The following is a 16439-nucleotide window of genomic DNA, read 5'->3' on the forward strand; positions in this document are numbered from 1 at the left end:
AATCGTATCCATTTTCTTTCATTTCCAACACACTTTTGGTGCTTTGAGTTAATGAGTGATTTAATGAGAAGATGTTTCAAACTCAAGCAAATGTTGTAGGTCTTTAATTATGAAAACAGTATGAATTGTTTTTGTTTTGTATGTATTTCCCCTAAAAGTAAAAAAACTGCATTGAAAATTGTATTTTAGAAAAAATATGACCAGAAAATCATCCTGGAAGTAGAAGGAATACAAATTCACATCAATACGAAATGTAAAGGAAAAGCCCCAAATCTTTATATTTAGGAAGCGGGAACTAGTAAATGTATTTTGTTTTAGGTCTACTTAATTAGTATGTTGGATAGTTAATTAAATCAACACATCCTATTTTCAAAGATTGATCTCACACAGATAAGTTTGTGCGTTAACATTTGAATATATGAAGTAACTACTAAAGCTGTGAAATAAAAGTAACAAGTAAAAAGAACAATGTATCCCTTTGATTTGCAGTGTAGAGTAGAAATATAAAGTCGTACAGTAATAAAATACTCAAGTTATACAGTATTGCACCTGAAATTAAAATGTTTGCTTTAAAAATATGTATATATTGTGTAAATATAGTACTTTTGATTTTCAACATAATCTTCGACGAGTCTTAGCATTAGTTTGCATTGTGTATTTATTGCCTAATTCCGTAAAAGCAGGATTTCAAATCTTTTTTTCACTACTGTATACACATTTTATTTGTTTTATATTGGCACAACCAAATAAAGTGGTATCATCTGCATATACAATTACATTTTGGAAACCTAACAGATACGTATAAAATATCCTAATATATACTTATTTAGTTTTCCTCATTCTCTTCTCTTACTGTTCTCTTTCTGACCCCTCTTCCCAGATGTCCTCCTGGTCACATGATCCGTGTGAACGTGACCAGGAAGTCCTGTGTGTACACCCTATGTGCGACCCGGCCCTGTCACCGGGGCACCTGCGTGGCTCAGTCGCCCTCCAAGTTCACTTGCCACTGCCCCGCGGGCTACAGAGGACGCCACTGTGAGACCACGCTGGCCATCTACCGCGACGACGTGGGCCTGAGCTTCAGCTCCCTCTTTGCCATCTGTATCTGCTTCATGGCCCTGCTAGGTAGCTATTTCATGTACTGCATGCTTTATGTACAGATATGAGAGATGGTTGCCCAGCAGCAGGGCTAATGTCTGAGAATGCTTGTGTTTGATTTCTGAAAGCATCTTGCCTTTAACTATGACAGTACCACAGGTGATGTCAGCTGCTAGGTTTACATGGAGATGTTTCTGCTCCACTATGAAGGCTGGCACATACAGCAGATCCTGCCTGAACTGGGTTGAGCCCCATTTCTTTCCATCACAGACGACAAAAAAAGTCCGACATTATACGATTTAAAATAAAAACAATAATCGTGGCTTGATATTGAGTAAGAACATGTTTTTATGAACCCCACACCTTCCGGTCTTCCAAGACCCGAACGGACAAAAAGACGTGCTGCAGGCACGAAACATACTACCAATAGAAATACATTGCTTTTAAATTCGTTCTGTGTGACACGAAAAAAAGAGGAAAATCGTGTTGGTGAACACGAATCAATAGATTAAATGTCGTGACTATAACACGAAATGCCGTGAGACTGGGTCGTCAGTTTCGTCTGAGAGGGGCCAACAGTGACAGACCCTGTCCACCACTAATTAGGGCTTAGGAAGCATCTTTTGAATCTACTAAAAAAAAGGGATTTATGAATACTAAAGTTTATACTGAGTATATAAACAACAAGTTTGCAAGTGTTGTTGTTTTGTTTGTTTGGAGGCATATCAAGTCTGACTTTCATTAGCATGTCTCTTTGAACAGTATCATACAGTATAGCTTAAAGCCAGAGATGGACTGACAATAGTTGTGTAGTCCGGCTCTCTTCACTATTATTATAAATACTAAACTCCTGCAGTGGCACTGTGCCTGCATTTCTCCTGACCTGTGGGAGGAACACACTGATGTCTAGTCGCCTATTGTTCAAATAGTCCACATGTTTTCTGTCTGCCTCTCTGTTTTGCTTGTTGAATAATCATACCTTTAGCTCTGTGTACCTATTCCTTAAGGATATGTTGTTGAGAAAGCGCCTCAGGCGCAGTCGTACACGGAGAATAGGTTTTCAGTAAGATTACACGTTCTCCTTGTTTAATTGAGGATGATACAACAACCCAGTAAAGAGCAGTTTGAAACATTGCACAGCACAAGAGAAGAAAACAGATCAGAGGAGTGCAGAATGAAACAGGACATGGCACAATGACAAGAAAAAGAAGAGGGAGCTGAACATATTACAAAGCGGAAGCAGTGCACAACACAGGAGGAGAAATTAAAGCAAGTAAATACGCAGTGTGGAGAAGGATGGTGTCAATGTGTGGCTGCTGCTGGCCATGTCTGCCTGTCTCCTTGGTGATTCAGAGTGTTCCTCCATCCCAGACAGACACAGTTCAAATGATGATTTCGCCCTCTCTTCCTCTCACCTTCGTTCCACGATGTCCCTCTTCAAACTGAGCCTGGGGCTCAAAGTAAATGGGACATCCGCCCTTGATCCTTTCGAGGCTCAGTTCTGTTTTCAGCGTTAATGACTTGATTTGTAGGCGAATGCGGTGCTGTTTACCCAAACCTGCACACATTGAGATCAATGCTCCAGGGGCTTTGGTAGTCATTTCAATCTGTGGAGCGTTCCTCGCTCGATCGGTCAAACATTCCTCACTCTGAAATTCAAGTAGCAGAGAGACTTTTATTTATTTGTATGCCAATATTGCTCGTAAGGAATCCAAATGTTTGAATAGCAAGAACAAAAGGAGGGCAGCAACTCTCCTGGTGCTGAAGAAACATTGGATGTTATGATGAGTGAAGATTAAAGACCAAACCCACTCCAAAGCAGAACTCATATTTCATCATTCTCTTTGATTTTTCTTTTCTACCCAGTATAAGGTTGGCTTTAGAAAAGAGAGAGGATTGAAACAGTTGGGTTTTAGGATTTTTTTAAATGATCACAGTAATTCTACTAAAGAGGGAAAATGCACACAGACATTCATGGTTTCCAGAGGATGACTCCCTGACTTTTTGAAGCACCACCATGAGGTTGACTGCTCAAGTTTACGACCCCTGCCTCCTTTTATGACATCACACATTCCTCACCAGTTATAAGGAACCTCATTTGTAATGCAAAATGAAATGCACTTTAAATAAAGGGCTATGTTTTAAGAATAGGAAGTTTTGTTTTAACATTGAAGTATAAAGGGAATGAGGGTTTTTCCTGTTGTCGAACCTTCCCCCCCACCTCTCACCTTCCCAATATCCACACTGACATGCATTGATTGTATTTGTCTCACTCAGTTACATGAATATGTACATACAGTGGGGCAACAAACTATTTAGTCAGCCACCAATTGTGCAAGTTCTTCCACTTAAAAAGATGAGAGAGGCCTGTAATTGTCATCCTAGGTACACTTCAAATATGAGAGACAGAATGGGGGGAAAGAATCCAGGAAATCACATTGTAGGATTTTTAATGAATTAATTGGTAAATTCGGTAAATGTCGGTAAAATAAGTATTTGGTCACCCACAAACAAACAAGATTTCTGGCTCTCACAGACCTGTTACTTCTTCTTTAAGAGCCTCCTCTGTCCTCCACTTGTTAACTGTATTAATGGCACCTGTTTGAACGCGTTATCAGTATAAAAGACACCTGTTCACAACCTCAAACAGTCACACTCCAAACTCCACTATGGCCGAGACCAAAGAGCTGTCAAAGGACACCAGAAACAAAATGGTAGACCTGCACCAGGCTGGGAAGACTGAATCTGCAATAGATAAGCAGCTTGGTGTGAAGAAATCAACTGTGGGAGCAATTATTAGAAAATGGAAGACATACAAGACCACTGATAATCTCCCTCGATCTGGGGCTCCAAGCAAGATCTCACCCCGTGGGTTCAAAATGATCACAAGAACGGTGAGCAAAAATCCCAGAACCACACGGGGGCACCTAGTCAATGACCTGCAGAGAGCTGGGACCAAAGTAACAAAGGCTACCATCAGTAACACACTACGCCGCCAGGGACTCAAATCCTGCAGTGCCAGACGTGTCCCCCTGCTTAAGCCAGTACATGTCCAGGCCAGTTTGAAGTTTGCTAGAGAGCATTTAGATGATCCAGAAGAGGATTGGGAGAATGTCATATGGTCAGATGAAACCAAAATATAACTTTTTGGTAAAAACTCAACTAGACGTGTTTGGAGGAGAAAGAATGCTGAGTTGCATCCAAAGAACACCATACCTACTGTGAAACATGGGGGTGGAAACATCATGCTTTGGGGCTGTTTTTCTGCAAAGGGACCAGGACGACTGATCTGTGTAAAGGAAAGAATGAATGGGGCCATGTATTGTGAGATTTTGAGTCACAACCTCCTTCCATCAGCAAGGGCATTGAAGACAAGGGCATTGAAGATGAAACGTGGCTGGGTCTTTCAGCATGACAATGATCCCAAACACACCGCCCGGGCAACGAAGGAGTGGCTTCGTAAGAAGCATTTCAAGGTCCTGTTGTGGCCTAGCCAGTCTCCAGATCTCAAACCCATAGAAAATCTTTGGAGGGAGTTGAAAGTCCGTGTTTCCCAGCGACAGCCCCAAAACATCACTGCTCTAGAGGAGATCTGCATGGAGGAATGGGCCAAAATACCAGCAACAGTGTGTGAAAACCTTGTGAAGACTTACAGAAAACGTTTGACCTCTGCCATTGCCAACAAAGGATATATAACAAAGTATTGAGATGAGCTTTTGTTATTGACCAAATACTTATTTTCCACCATCATTTGCAAATAAAGTCTTTAAAAATCAGACAATGTGATATTCTAGATTTTTTTTTCTCATTTTGTCTCTCATAGTTGAGGTATACCTAGGATGAAAATTACAGGCCTCTCATCTTTTTAAGTGGGAAACTTGCACAATTGGTGGCTGACTAAATACTTTTTTGCCCCACTGTATGCATAGACGTGTATATGAATATATGTACCTGTGTTTGGAACACAGGTTGGCATATATTTTGTGTGTATTTGTTTGATTCTTTTTTTTTTAACGTGATCAGGTATTATTCAGTGGTTGATATCAAGACTTCAGTACAGGAAATGAATAAGCATTTTATCACTTCCAGTTCCCTCATCTTGAAATCAATATGTTTTTGGTTTCTGGTTAGAAGGTCTGTTGTATATATATAAGCTGAAGAGATTTTTCCCCTCACTCATGAATGTCAAAAGCTTCAATGTGGCATAAAAACAGTGGTTGTTAGAAAGTGACTGAACCTTTAAACATCATCAACCCGAACATTAGCCACCTTTAGCTTAGCAGTGGTAATGCGCAGCCGTGAGATCATGTTGTACTACATTAATAGCTTAAAATAATAAAAATGCTTCACTATTCCTTGGGCTTTTTTGAAAAGGTACATTATTCTTTTAAAACTGATTCTATCTGGTCACACGTCGTCTTTTCTCATGTGTCAATTGTTGCATTCATTGTACCCTTCCTTTCATTTCCTCATTCATCGTTTTTATTTCTGTTTAAAAGTTTAGTAGTTATTAGTTCAATAAATGTCTCATTTATAACAAACTTCATCCTGTGATTTGTGTTTGTATGAAATATTAGATAAATCTACGCTCATATTTTAATTTGTCTGAGAAACATATTAAGATTGTCCTTTTGAACATACTGCTGCTAGCATTTAGCTCAAAGCATAGCCAAAGTAGAGCCATACAGAGCTGCGAGCCTGATAGCTCTAGATTATGCCTGTGAAGAATTGATGACAAGACTTTATACATGCTTCAATTTATGACATGCTGATTTATATGCCATAACTGCCAGACCTTTACTTGTACTTACTTTGGAACTTTTTTCAGGTTCCAAATCCATAACAGTGGAAATATATCTCCTCATTTTTGTCTCGCAATATGGGACAGTTTGGAAAAAAACGTTTTTTTATCATCCATGCAAGGGACCGCTCAATCTTCTAACATTCAAGAGAGCAAATCATTAGAATGTAAAGTGTAGAGACTTCTAATGTGAATCCTGGAATTTCTTACATTTTTTTGTTAATGATCTTACCGATCAGTTTACCTAGTGAAAAATCCACATGCATTAGTCATGCTCTCCATTTGGCTACTCAGAACGTTTTGTTACCGCAACATTTTCATGAGAGTAACTGTGAAGTCAAAAAATAATTCAGATACTGGTTTTAGGACGGTAAAAATATGTCTGAAAACTAAAGTAGTTCTGGTTAACTTGTTATAATATTTACTGTGGAGTTTCTGTGAGGTCTTCAGCCGTCGTACGGACTCAGAGCGCACAGATTAAAGGAGTATATCAGATTAGGGACCCAGATGATGGTCAATGAGTCACATACTGAATATATCCCCACAATCTCCTCTCCCAGGTGAGCTAAAGAGTCAGTTCGGGGATTGCTGCATTGATTCTATCACAACAAACTCCTTCAAGGTGACGATGCTTCCAAGGTTATCTCCGCACATTGTTGAGGGTTTGGAGGAAGATGGACCAGATAGCACAAAAAGGCCTTAGTGTGTAAACCAGCAGAGAGATGCAAAACTCAAAGATAGTAAGTTCACTTTGAGACGAATGACAAACATCCCTTATTTATTTCACAGTTGGTTAGTGTTGATCGGATAGCTCATCCCGTGCTGGGTTTGGATTCTATATGCTTAGAAACTCACTTTTTGTTCTTCGAACAAGCAAGCAGCAGTTTTATTTTTCATGGTGCTGACCCTTTTCTTGGGTTAAAACGCATCTTCTCCCGCTTATCCGTGGTCGGGTCGCGGAGGTAGAAGTTCGAGCAGAGACCCAAACTTTCCTTTCCCTGGCCACATCAACTCGCTCTGACTGGGGGATCCCAAGGCGCTCCCAGGCCAGCGAAGAGATATAATCCCTCCACCTGGTCCTAGGTCTACCCCTTGGTCTCTTCCCAGCTGGACATGCCTGGAACACCTTCCTAGGGAGGCGCCCAGGTGGCATCCTAACTAGGTGCCCGAACCACCTCAACTGGCTCCTTTCAACGAGAAGGAGCAGCGGTTCTACTCCGAGTCCCTTCCGGACGACCGAACTTCTCACCTTATCCCTAAAGACACCAGCTACCCTGCGGAGAAAACCCATCTCGTCCACTTGAATCCGCGATCTCGTTCTTTCGCTCATGACCCATCCTTTATGCCCATAGGTGAGGGTAGGAACGAAAATGGCCTGGTAGACAGAGAGCATTGCCTTCTGGCTCAGCTCTCTTTTCGTCACAACGGTGCGGTAAAACATTCTTTGTTCTACTTCATTTAAAACTGTTTCAAACATGCACTGCAACAATGTAATATCTAGAAATATCTATAAATTCCCCTTTATGTGAGAACCCAATGATGGAGAATTATCTGTTGGGCCAGAAAACCAACCGACAGCAAAAAGTACAGGTAAAGTGTTAAATAGCCTATGTGTGAATAGAGCGATTTCTTCAGGGATTTTGAGGGAAGCGATACACAAAAATAAAATGTTTAACTGAAGAGGTGACGCGATAATGGGAGATCTGTCCAGGATTGCCGCTGCCGCAAATAACACTTTTTGTATTATCATATAACAAAGCTGCTACATGACTGCAGTGTTATTGACTTCATATTGCGCCTCCTACACACTCTACACCAGCACCAACCAGAAACAGAGTATTCCCAGACACTCACATTTCCTGTTGTGTGCTAAATAAAACAAATGAAAACGTGTTCATCCCTGATTCTCCTGATATTGTCCTGAGTTCATATGAAAAACCGCTATGGTGTGTTCTCGGACAAAGATTGTTGCTTTTGGTAATGCACACCATATTAAACAGCTGAATGTGTGATGATTCATCTTCAGTGTTACAATCTGATTGCCTGACAATGTCAATGGTCAGATCTCCCATTGTATATATTTATTTTCCTATTCTTAAAGTTTTAGTCATGGTTTTGATTCTGTAAGCAGTTTTATGTGGAACAAATACTTTGAACCCATTGTATAGCTTTGGGTTCATATCAAGCTGTTGAAAATCAGTGGAACTACCTCGAGTTAGAGTTTCCTGTTAGAGTAGAACCAATATTTTTAAATGGTATATAAAACAAGAGCCTCTCACAAAATGGATGTCAGCATGTTGTAGAGCAGCGAAGCAAGAAAGAAATGTTGCCCATGATGCTCTGAGGTGCAAGTGAAAGGATCTACAACCCATTTGAATTCACAATCTCTTTTTTTCACGAGAAATCTGCCGAACACAGCAACATCAAGACAAAGACAATCAGCGTGCAATGCCCAAAAGCAAAACACTCAATTTCACTTAAATGATTAGAGAAAAGTCAATCTTTGCTGCAAAATGGCAGCGGTCTGCCAGCTCAGCAGCTAGCTCAGGGCCTAAAGCCATTGTAATCTTGACTAAACACCGCATTGACAGCCTCTTATTGAGCCTTCCAGCGGATATCCTGCAGAATAACTCTCCAGCGGAAAAGTACATTAATACCTACAAGGACGACATGAGTACATTATGATCCAACCAAACAATGCAAGACAAAGATGAGATAGGGAAGTTGCTTTTTCTTCTGGAGATTGTCAAACTCATATATGGATTTAAAGTTATAATAGTGTGAGGCGTTTAGAAAGATGCATGTTCTGACCCTTGGCAGTATCGCCTCGTCGGACCAACAGATATATCATTTGACTTCAGAAAATCAGCATCATTTTCAAGAACTTATACATTTTCTTCCACACAATTCAGCATCACACATGGATGATAAAGGTTTAATAAAATGTAACTTGTAAAAGATAAATAACATTATTTAAAGAGCTTTTATTTGTTTGCTAAACTATCTGATACACAATATATTGTAGCCTAGTTGATATATTTTATTTAGAGGCAGTAACATTTCCTGAGTTGGGAAGTTGTTTTTCGGTGTGTTCATGAGCTCTAAGTCGTAATGTGGAAACAACTTGTTTCGGTTGCTATAACACATTCCTTAAAAGCAATAACTTTTGTCTACTTGTCATCAGTGTTACTTCTAGGAAACACTTTTTCTAAATGGGCCACTCCACGTGGACAGAAACTGTTAGTACACAAGCAAACAATTGACGTCAACTCGGCAAATAAAAAAATCTTGCTTTCCGACTTGTATATTCATTTTCCCAGTCGGTAAACCCCTTTTTCCAGTACATCGTGCACCACATGAGTGCTGCAGTGTGTCTGAGGCAGATCTCCATCACATACATCAGTCTTCTGGCATGTAGGTTACGTGAAATTAACTTGTATAGCCCCAAGGGGACTTTGCTTTGAAATTCTTCTGTACATGTGAATGGATGCTAGTCCTGGGATAGAACTTTCCAGGTACTCCAGTAATTATTAGGTTGAAAGAAAATGAGGAAGGCAAGGGGTGTCAAGAGAAATACTTAATAATGCATAAGGCACTTTCTCAGTGCACACACTAAAGGTGAGAAACTTGAAATGGATTAATCAGGGTGCCACTTTGGAACTATATCATCTTCTCTTCCTGCATCAATTGTTCTGTTCTGCCTCTCATTCAGTGAGTGGTGGGAGAGTTTCAGGATCCCTACAACTCTAATCAAGATAAGCCGTACAAACGGACAGACAGATGTATTGACTTTCAACTTCATTCATCTTAAGGCCCTGACACACCGGGCCTCAATCGGCCGTTTTCGTTAGTCGGACAACGAAGCGTGCCCTGTCGCCCAAACTCAATTTGGTGTGTCCCGCAGCGTCGGCCGTGACATGCCTTATTTGGCCTTTCATGGCCGACGACGGCCGATTCAACATGTTGAATCGGCCGTGCGTCGGCCACAGGCAGTCGGACAAAGAAATCCTTCTGATTGGCTGTACAGCTAGCGAATCAGTGCATGAGGCGAAATGGTTGCTTGAGAATGTCTTCCACAAGCAATGCTCCAGCACCGCACGAAACATGTTTTCGATGGACGAGAGTGAAAATAGAATGCACACGCTATTTGTTGTTTGTTTATATCACGTAATCTGTTCTTCTACTCTTTCTTCCGGTTGTTGCCTCTTTTGAATGATGAATACACACTACCGCCGCCTGCTGGTAAGGAGAGTTATTGCCACTCATGCATGCGCAGTTCGTATGTGCTTGGCTGAAGTCTTTGTGGTGTGTTCCAGTGCAACACATGTGCAAGACGCAGGTGAACACGCCGACGCAACAGTCGGCGTCGGCAAGTTCTCTGGTGACTGCCTGGTGTGTCAGGGCCTTTACAGTGGGAGTGGAAGGTAGAACATTGCCAAATCACATCAAAGTTAAAGTGAAAACTCTATACAAAGTTCTGTGGGAAATATTGTACTTTTATTCCACTACATACAATTGACACAGGTACTGACACTTTTACAACCCTGTCTCCTAAAAATTACGTTCCCACATAACTAAACTGCATTCTCAATTACGTTTAGCTAGAAATGTATTTTCTCCCACGTTACGTTCGTTATGAACGTATCTCAAATACGTTTATTTTCTACATATCTTCTAGAAACATATTTTCTCCCACGTTACGTTTCTTATGAACGTATCTTAAATACTTTTATTTTCTACATATCTTTGCCATTTATTGTCTTGCTTATAATAATGATAATAGTCATTTATAAATATCATTTTAGAGCACACATTTGAAATCAGTAGGTGAGGCTGTAATTTCGCCAGCCGTTACTCTCATGTTCACATAGTTAACATTGCAGGAAAGCAATATATTAGACGTTAAGTACTTTGTCAGGCTTAATATTTATCTGTAGATAGATACCCCCAAAGCTTTTTTCTTATTTGAAAGAAGACCTTAACCTAAAGTATTCTTTAATGTGTTAATAAAGGTTAATTAGTTTGTCTGTTTTGCACATCCTCCTATTAATATCTTTGTACATCCTGCACTAAACTGTTTTATTGTAGAGATCACTTATAGTATCTTCTTGATTTTTTATATTCTATATTTTTTTATCATTGACCTTCTACGTTCCCCCTATGAAAGTATGTACTCTTAATATTTTTTTCACCAAATAACATTATTCAACAAAAATAACATTATTCAACAAAAATAATTCAATAACATGCTTTAACCACTAGGCGGTGCACACAAGGTACACACAGCATACTAATAATAACTTTGTATTATTAGTGTAGGACACTTATGTATGCATAACATCTGAAGATGTGTAGTTTACTAGTTTTATTCATGTTTTTACATAATTTTACAGGATATTGCTATACTATTTCTCATGTTTTACTTCTACACATTAATATCTGATTTGTAAAACATCACAGACAGAAAGGCATATCCGTCATTTCATGGTAAGCTATTGCAATTGTGATTCCATAGATGTGTCTCCCATCACCCAAATCCCCTGACTATTCTCTCAACTCAGTATTTACATTCTTATATTCAAAGAAAATCAGTAATATCTTTAAAAACTACAAGTCCTTTTCTATCAGCTGTGCACCGTTATGGTGTAAATATAACCTATCTACCAATTGGATCAAATATAAAAGTCAGCCGAATTACTATTGATACTGCGAGGAGACTTATTTTGTTAAAAATAAATGCAAGATTTTGTTTAATTGTTGATATATTTATGATCCACGTCACATATTCAGTTTTGGCGGCAGTTCTCCTGTTTGTCTAGAAGTCTTCTCATCAGGGCTCTATAAATAAAGAACTACGGCAGAAGTGTAATATTTAATGCAGCTGAACCGTGTATTACAATGCCGTTATGTGATGACTTCCAAAGAGAAAAGCAAGAACACTCGCAATAAAGTATTATTAATTTTTTTTTTTTATGTTTTCGGATATCATATCGCATTAACATCATATCCCAACATGCATTGCGGCTAAAACGTCCAATCAACGAGCTTCAAGCTGAGGATCTTGGGTAATCTTTTCAGTGGGTTTGTGGAAAAGAATAACAAATTAGAAGGAATTTTTTTTTTCAAAAATACAGATTTCAGTATTTTGAGGCTCTAAGCCCATTTCTTTTCCTCACAGACGGTAAAAAAAGTCAGACATTATACGATTTAAAATAAAAACAAATAAATAAAAAGATAAAACACTGGCATGTAATTTACGTTAGAATAAATAGAATGGTTTTGAATAATATATGAGAGTAAAATCTATGTCACTTTACAGCCCCGCCCACTTTTGGGGAAACCAACGCTGTCATTTGAACGGCGATCAAGCCTGAAGCCACAGAGATCTTCTGTTACTGTCCTTTCTTCTTAGAGGAAGTACAGAAACACGTAACTCTGGATTTGTTTTAACGTTTGAGGTGCAATAAACGACAGCAGCTTTCTGGCATGGTAAAACTATTATTTTCTGCCTCGCTCATGAGAGTAACAGCTGGCGAAATTACAGCCTCGCCTACTGATTTCAAATGTGTGCTCTAAAATGATATTTATAAATGACTATTATCATTATTATAAGCAAGACAATAAATGGCAAAGATATGTAGAAAATAAAAGTATTTAAGATACGTTCATAAGAAATGTAACATGGGAGAAAATATGTTTCTAGAAGATATGTAGAAAATAAATGTATTTGAGATACGTTCATGACGAACGTAATGTGGGAGAAAATACGTTTTTAGCTAAACGTAATTGAGAATGCAGTTTAGTTCTGTGGGAACGTAATTTTTAGGAGACAGGGTTGCACTTTTAACATAAATAACATGTGTTCATATTATATATATTTACGACAAATGTATTTGGTACTAGCCAGAATTGTGTGTATTTTCTAATGACAAAAACGGAATACTTTAATTTACAAAAATAAAACAAGCCATTCTGCACAATGAGTACACACTTCTGATACTGAGCGGATGAAACTTTTAATACTTTTAATTATTTGGTATTAGTTTGAAAGTTGATGAGGATGATCATTACCATCTCTGGTTCTGGCTGTATGCTTTATTACATTGTTCAGGTTTTGAGAATGGACTGCCAAGTGCACATGATGTGTTGCGCTTCTACAGTACGTACAATTCATTCTACAAAACGTAAACGTCCGTTGATGTTTCTCTGCAGTTGCTGTTTTTGGACACCTGTTGCATTAATAATCAAATGGTAAAGTCGCCAAATGAGTATCTGAACACCTCTGTAGCTGCTTTGGATGATATGAAATATAAATGCCCTAGGAATTTACAACTGAACTCGAAAATAACCATTTCAGTGATCCAAGACATAAGCTGATGGGAGGTAGGAGAAAGACACACACACAAACACAAATTGAAATGTACTTTGTGAATCTGTAAAAACCTAGTTTACTCTAACTTTCCTGGCTGTTTGTGAGCTATTGTTCAGCATCTCTCAGTTGCGCTTGTCAGGGTGAAGGTCTATTGATAGCCGTGTATTTGTAAGAGCTGGAATAAAGGAAGACTGAAGTGTGACACTATTGAGAGACTTTTTCTACATGAGGGGAAGGAGCGGAGTGTGAAGGAAGGACACCATTAGATCAGTAAGGAGATAGGAGAAAGGAGAGAAAGTGACACTGAGCACCGCCACCTTGAGAAAATAAAAGGCAAAGGGTAGAGAACAGGAAGGTGTTGTCCTTGGAATGAGTCTTGTGTTTGCTTTCCATAAAGAACTAAATGTTGACACAGATCTTAAACACTTCGGGGACACCTTTACTTGAGCTGAAAGAAACTCAACACCTATAAGCAATCATGGAGTTGTTATTGTGAACTCTATCATTTCCATGGTAAACGCAGTTATTTTAAGCTACAAGTGAAACCCTAAAACAGGTTATAAGCAGCATCATATAAGTTGGTAGCGGCATCAAAAAACCTATGGCACCCGAAAAAGAGCAGTGGGAAGAAGAGTAGTGATAAATCGAGCGCACGGAGGCAGACGGCTGCAGTAAACAGAATTATAGTTTGATGAGGCTAAAATCCATACCGTATTATTGACTTGTGTTGGTTTACTCATAGGGACTGATCTCATTGCAGGGCAGCTCGGATATTGATCGTCTGACTGGAAATCCCATTACAAACACTCATTCAGCGCCATTTGAACTGCTCAAGGTACAATGGATTTCCCTGCTCATCAGATGGATGCATGCGCTGTGCCGCAGCTCTTAAATAAAGAGGCAGGGTTGGATGATTCTGGAAGAACGCTCAATGGACTGTTGATTTTTCCTTTTTGAGACGTTTTCCCTTTAACCATGCTTGCACTAGTCTTTGGGAATTGGGACGTTTTCCTTCAATATCAGGTCCCTTTTCATCATTTGTCTTTTCAAGACTGAATGGTTTTTTGTGATAATAATGTTTTGTGGAGAATCCAAGGCACCTGCTGAAGGTCCAGGATGAGATGTGTTCGATTTTTTGTAGCAGAGTTAGTGGTTGGTGAAGGAATATTTCACACGGACCTTACTGTACCTTAAATTATTTAAATTCCACATGGATGAAAAATCCCCACATTTTGAAAACTCGATGAAGAGTTGAACTAAATATGAAGTCAAACTATGTTAAAAATGAATTTACAAACTCTCCTTTGCTGTACAATCCAATACAGTCCTATGTATCCATTTGCATGCTGCATACATACAAACCCTTTCTCAAAAACCTTACTATCTAACACTTCCACATAACATCTTGGTGTTTGTGCAGCCATGGGTCAACTCTTTTTTGCAAGTATATTTTGTCAAAAGTTTTCCTCCAAGAATTCAAGGTGACATGGGGATAGGAGTTAATATACAAATGGACATTTTCCGGGTGAAGTATTCCTTTAAAATGCAAAAATGGCGGTAAGACAGAGGGAGGTTCAAATTCAGAAGTGTGAGTTGAGGAGAAGGAGTGAAAAAGTTTGAGATAAAACAGCAGTGATGGTCAAAGACACCACAGGACCTTGGAGGCAGTGTAAACAGTAAACACATTATCTCTCTTTTCAGGTTCTCTAACACGCACACACACACACACACACACACACACACACACACACACACACACACACACACACACACACACACACACACACACACACACACACACACACACACACACAATCAACTTCTCAATTTCTCTGTTTGCCCTCTACGGAGGCCCTTTGAGCAGGCCAGATTTATCTTGTACGCCCTGACCTCCAGCTTCCTTGCTCACTTCCCATTGGATCTCACAGTAGCCACATCTTTACACACACACAGGCACACACAAGCACGCACACATTGCAGATTGGAATGAGCTGTAAACACATAAACACATGAACTCACCCCCAAACAGCAACAGACCCCTTATATTTATCTGTAGGCTGTATTTCCTCCCTCATATAGGCCCTAGCCCTGATGCTCAGAGGATATCGACCCGTGCAGTACAGCGTCCTCAGCGCCGCAGCTCAAGATCACATTACTGCGCCTGCCTCTATTCACATCACACAGTTTCAAACCCAGGTGAGGAAAGGAAAATAGAGTCCATGTGAAGTGTATTGCTTGTTTGAACGTCCACATAGACATGTATGTGTATTCAGACGTTATCAGTCGTGAGCCATTCACACTGCAAGAGAGCGGCTACCCTATAAAAGAGTAACAACCTGGAGAGATACAGTAAATATTGATTTATTAATAATAATAATAATACATGTTGTTAATACAGAACTTGAGTTGCTGTATGAAAATTATTTACAGTAAATAGTAAATAAAAAAGGAGTAAAATACCCAACTCTGAAACAAGATACAAAGAATGCTGAGGACATATAAAATGACGTTAGTGTTGTCTTTTACACTATTTTATCCACATTATAATATTCATTTATCAAAAAGTATTTGTGAGAGCTGCAATAGCAAACCCTTCAATATGATAAAAAAAATGCAATATAAAGACATGTGTTAAAAGCTATAGGTTAGTGCAGTGGTTCCCAACCTTTTTCAGTCAGGCCCTATCCGGTTCCCACCGAGATTGGTAGACTTAAAGGTGGGGTAGGTAATTGTGGAGAAACCAGCTCGAGTGCGCTACAATTTGAAAATACACAGCCGGAGAAAATCTGCCACTTCCCTACAGAGCCCCTCCTCCAACACACACAAATGCGCACATGACCAATGAGGGCACGAGATAAGTTTGTGCACAGATGGAAGGCTGACAGGCAGATAGGCCATCCAGTTATTTTAGCCCGGCCGGCTAAATACAATATAAATAACGGATAAAATATTTGTATGGATTTTTTGTCAAAGCACTTAAGATATTCATTGCTATCGGGATGTTAAGAGCATTCCATGGAATATAACAACAAGTGTATCTCAAGCCGGTTTCTCAAACTTACCTACCCCACCTTTAATTGTATAAAGTTGTACAAACATTACATTTTCTCTGCTAATAATAACAAAAATAAGACAAAAAGATCCAACTAGAATTTTATATTTTATTAT

The 16439-nt window shown here is 39.3% G+C and overlaps 1 protein-coding gene across 1 annotated transcript in view; it reads left to right on the plus strand.

The window, feature by feature from the left end:
• The window catches only part of LOC307030058 (neural-cadherin-like), a 597902-nt gene that overhangs the window by 558351 nt on the left and 23112 nt on the right, over positions 1–16439 (plus strand). The window contains 2 exon segments of the mRNA XM_079666281.1: positions 881–1125; positions 15351–15467. Coding sequence (XP_079522407.1) covers positions 881–1125; positions 15351–15467 — 362 coding nt within the window.

The sequence above is a fragment of the Notothenia rossii genome, assembly GCF_949606895.1.
Source record: "Notothenia rossii genome assembly, chromosome: 2".
NCBI classification, from domain to species: Eukaryota; Metazoa; Chordata; class Actinopteri; order Perciformes; family Nototheniidae; genus Notothenia; species Notothenia rossii.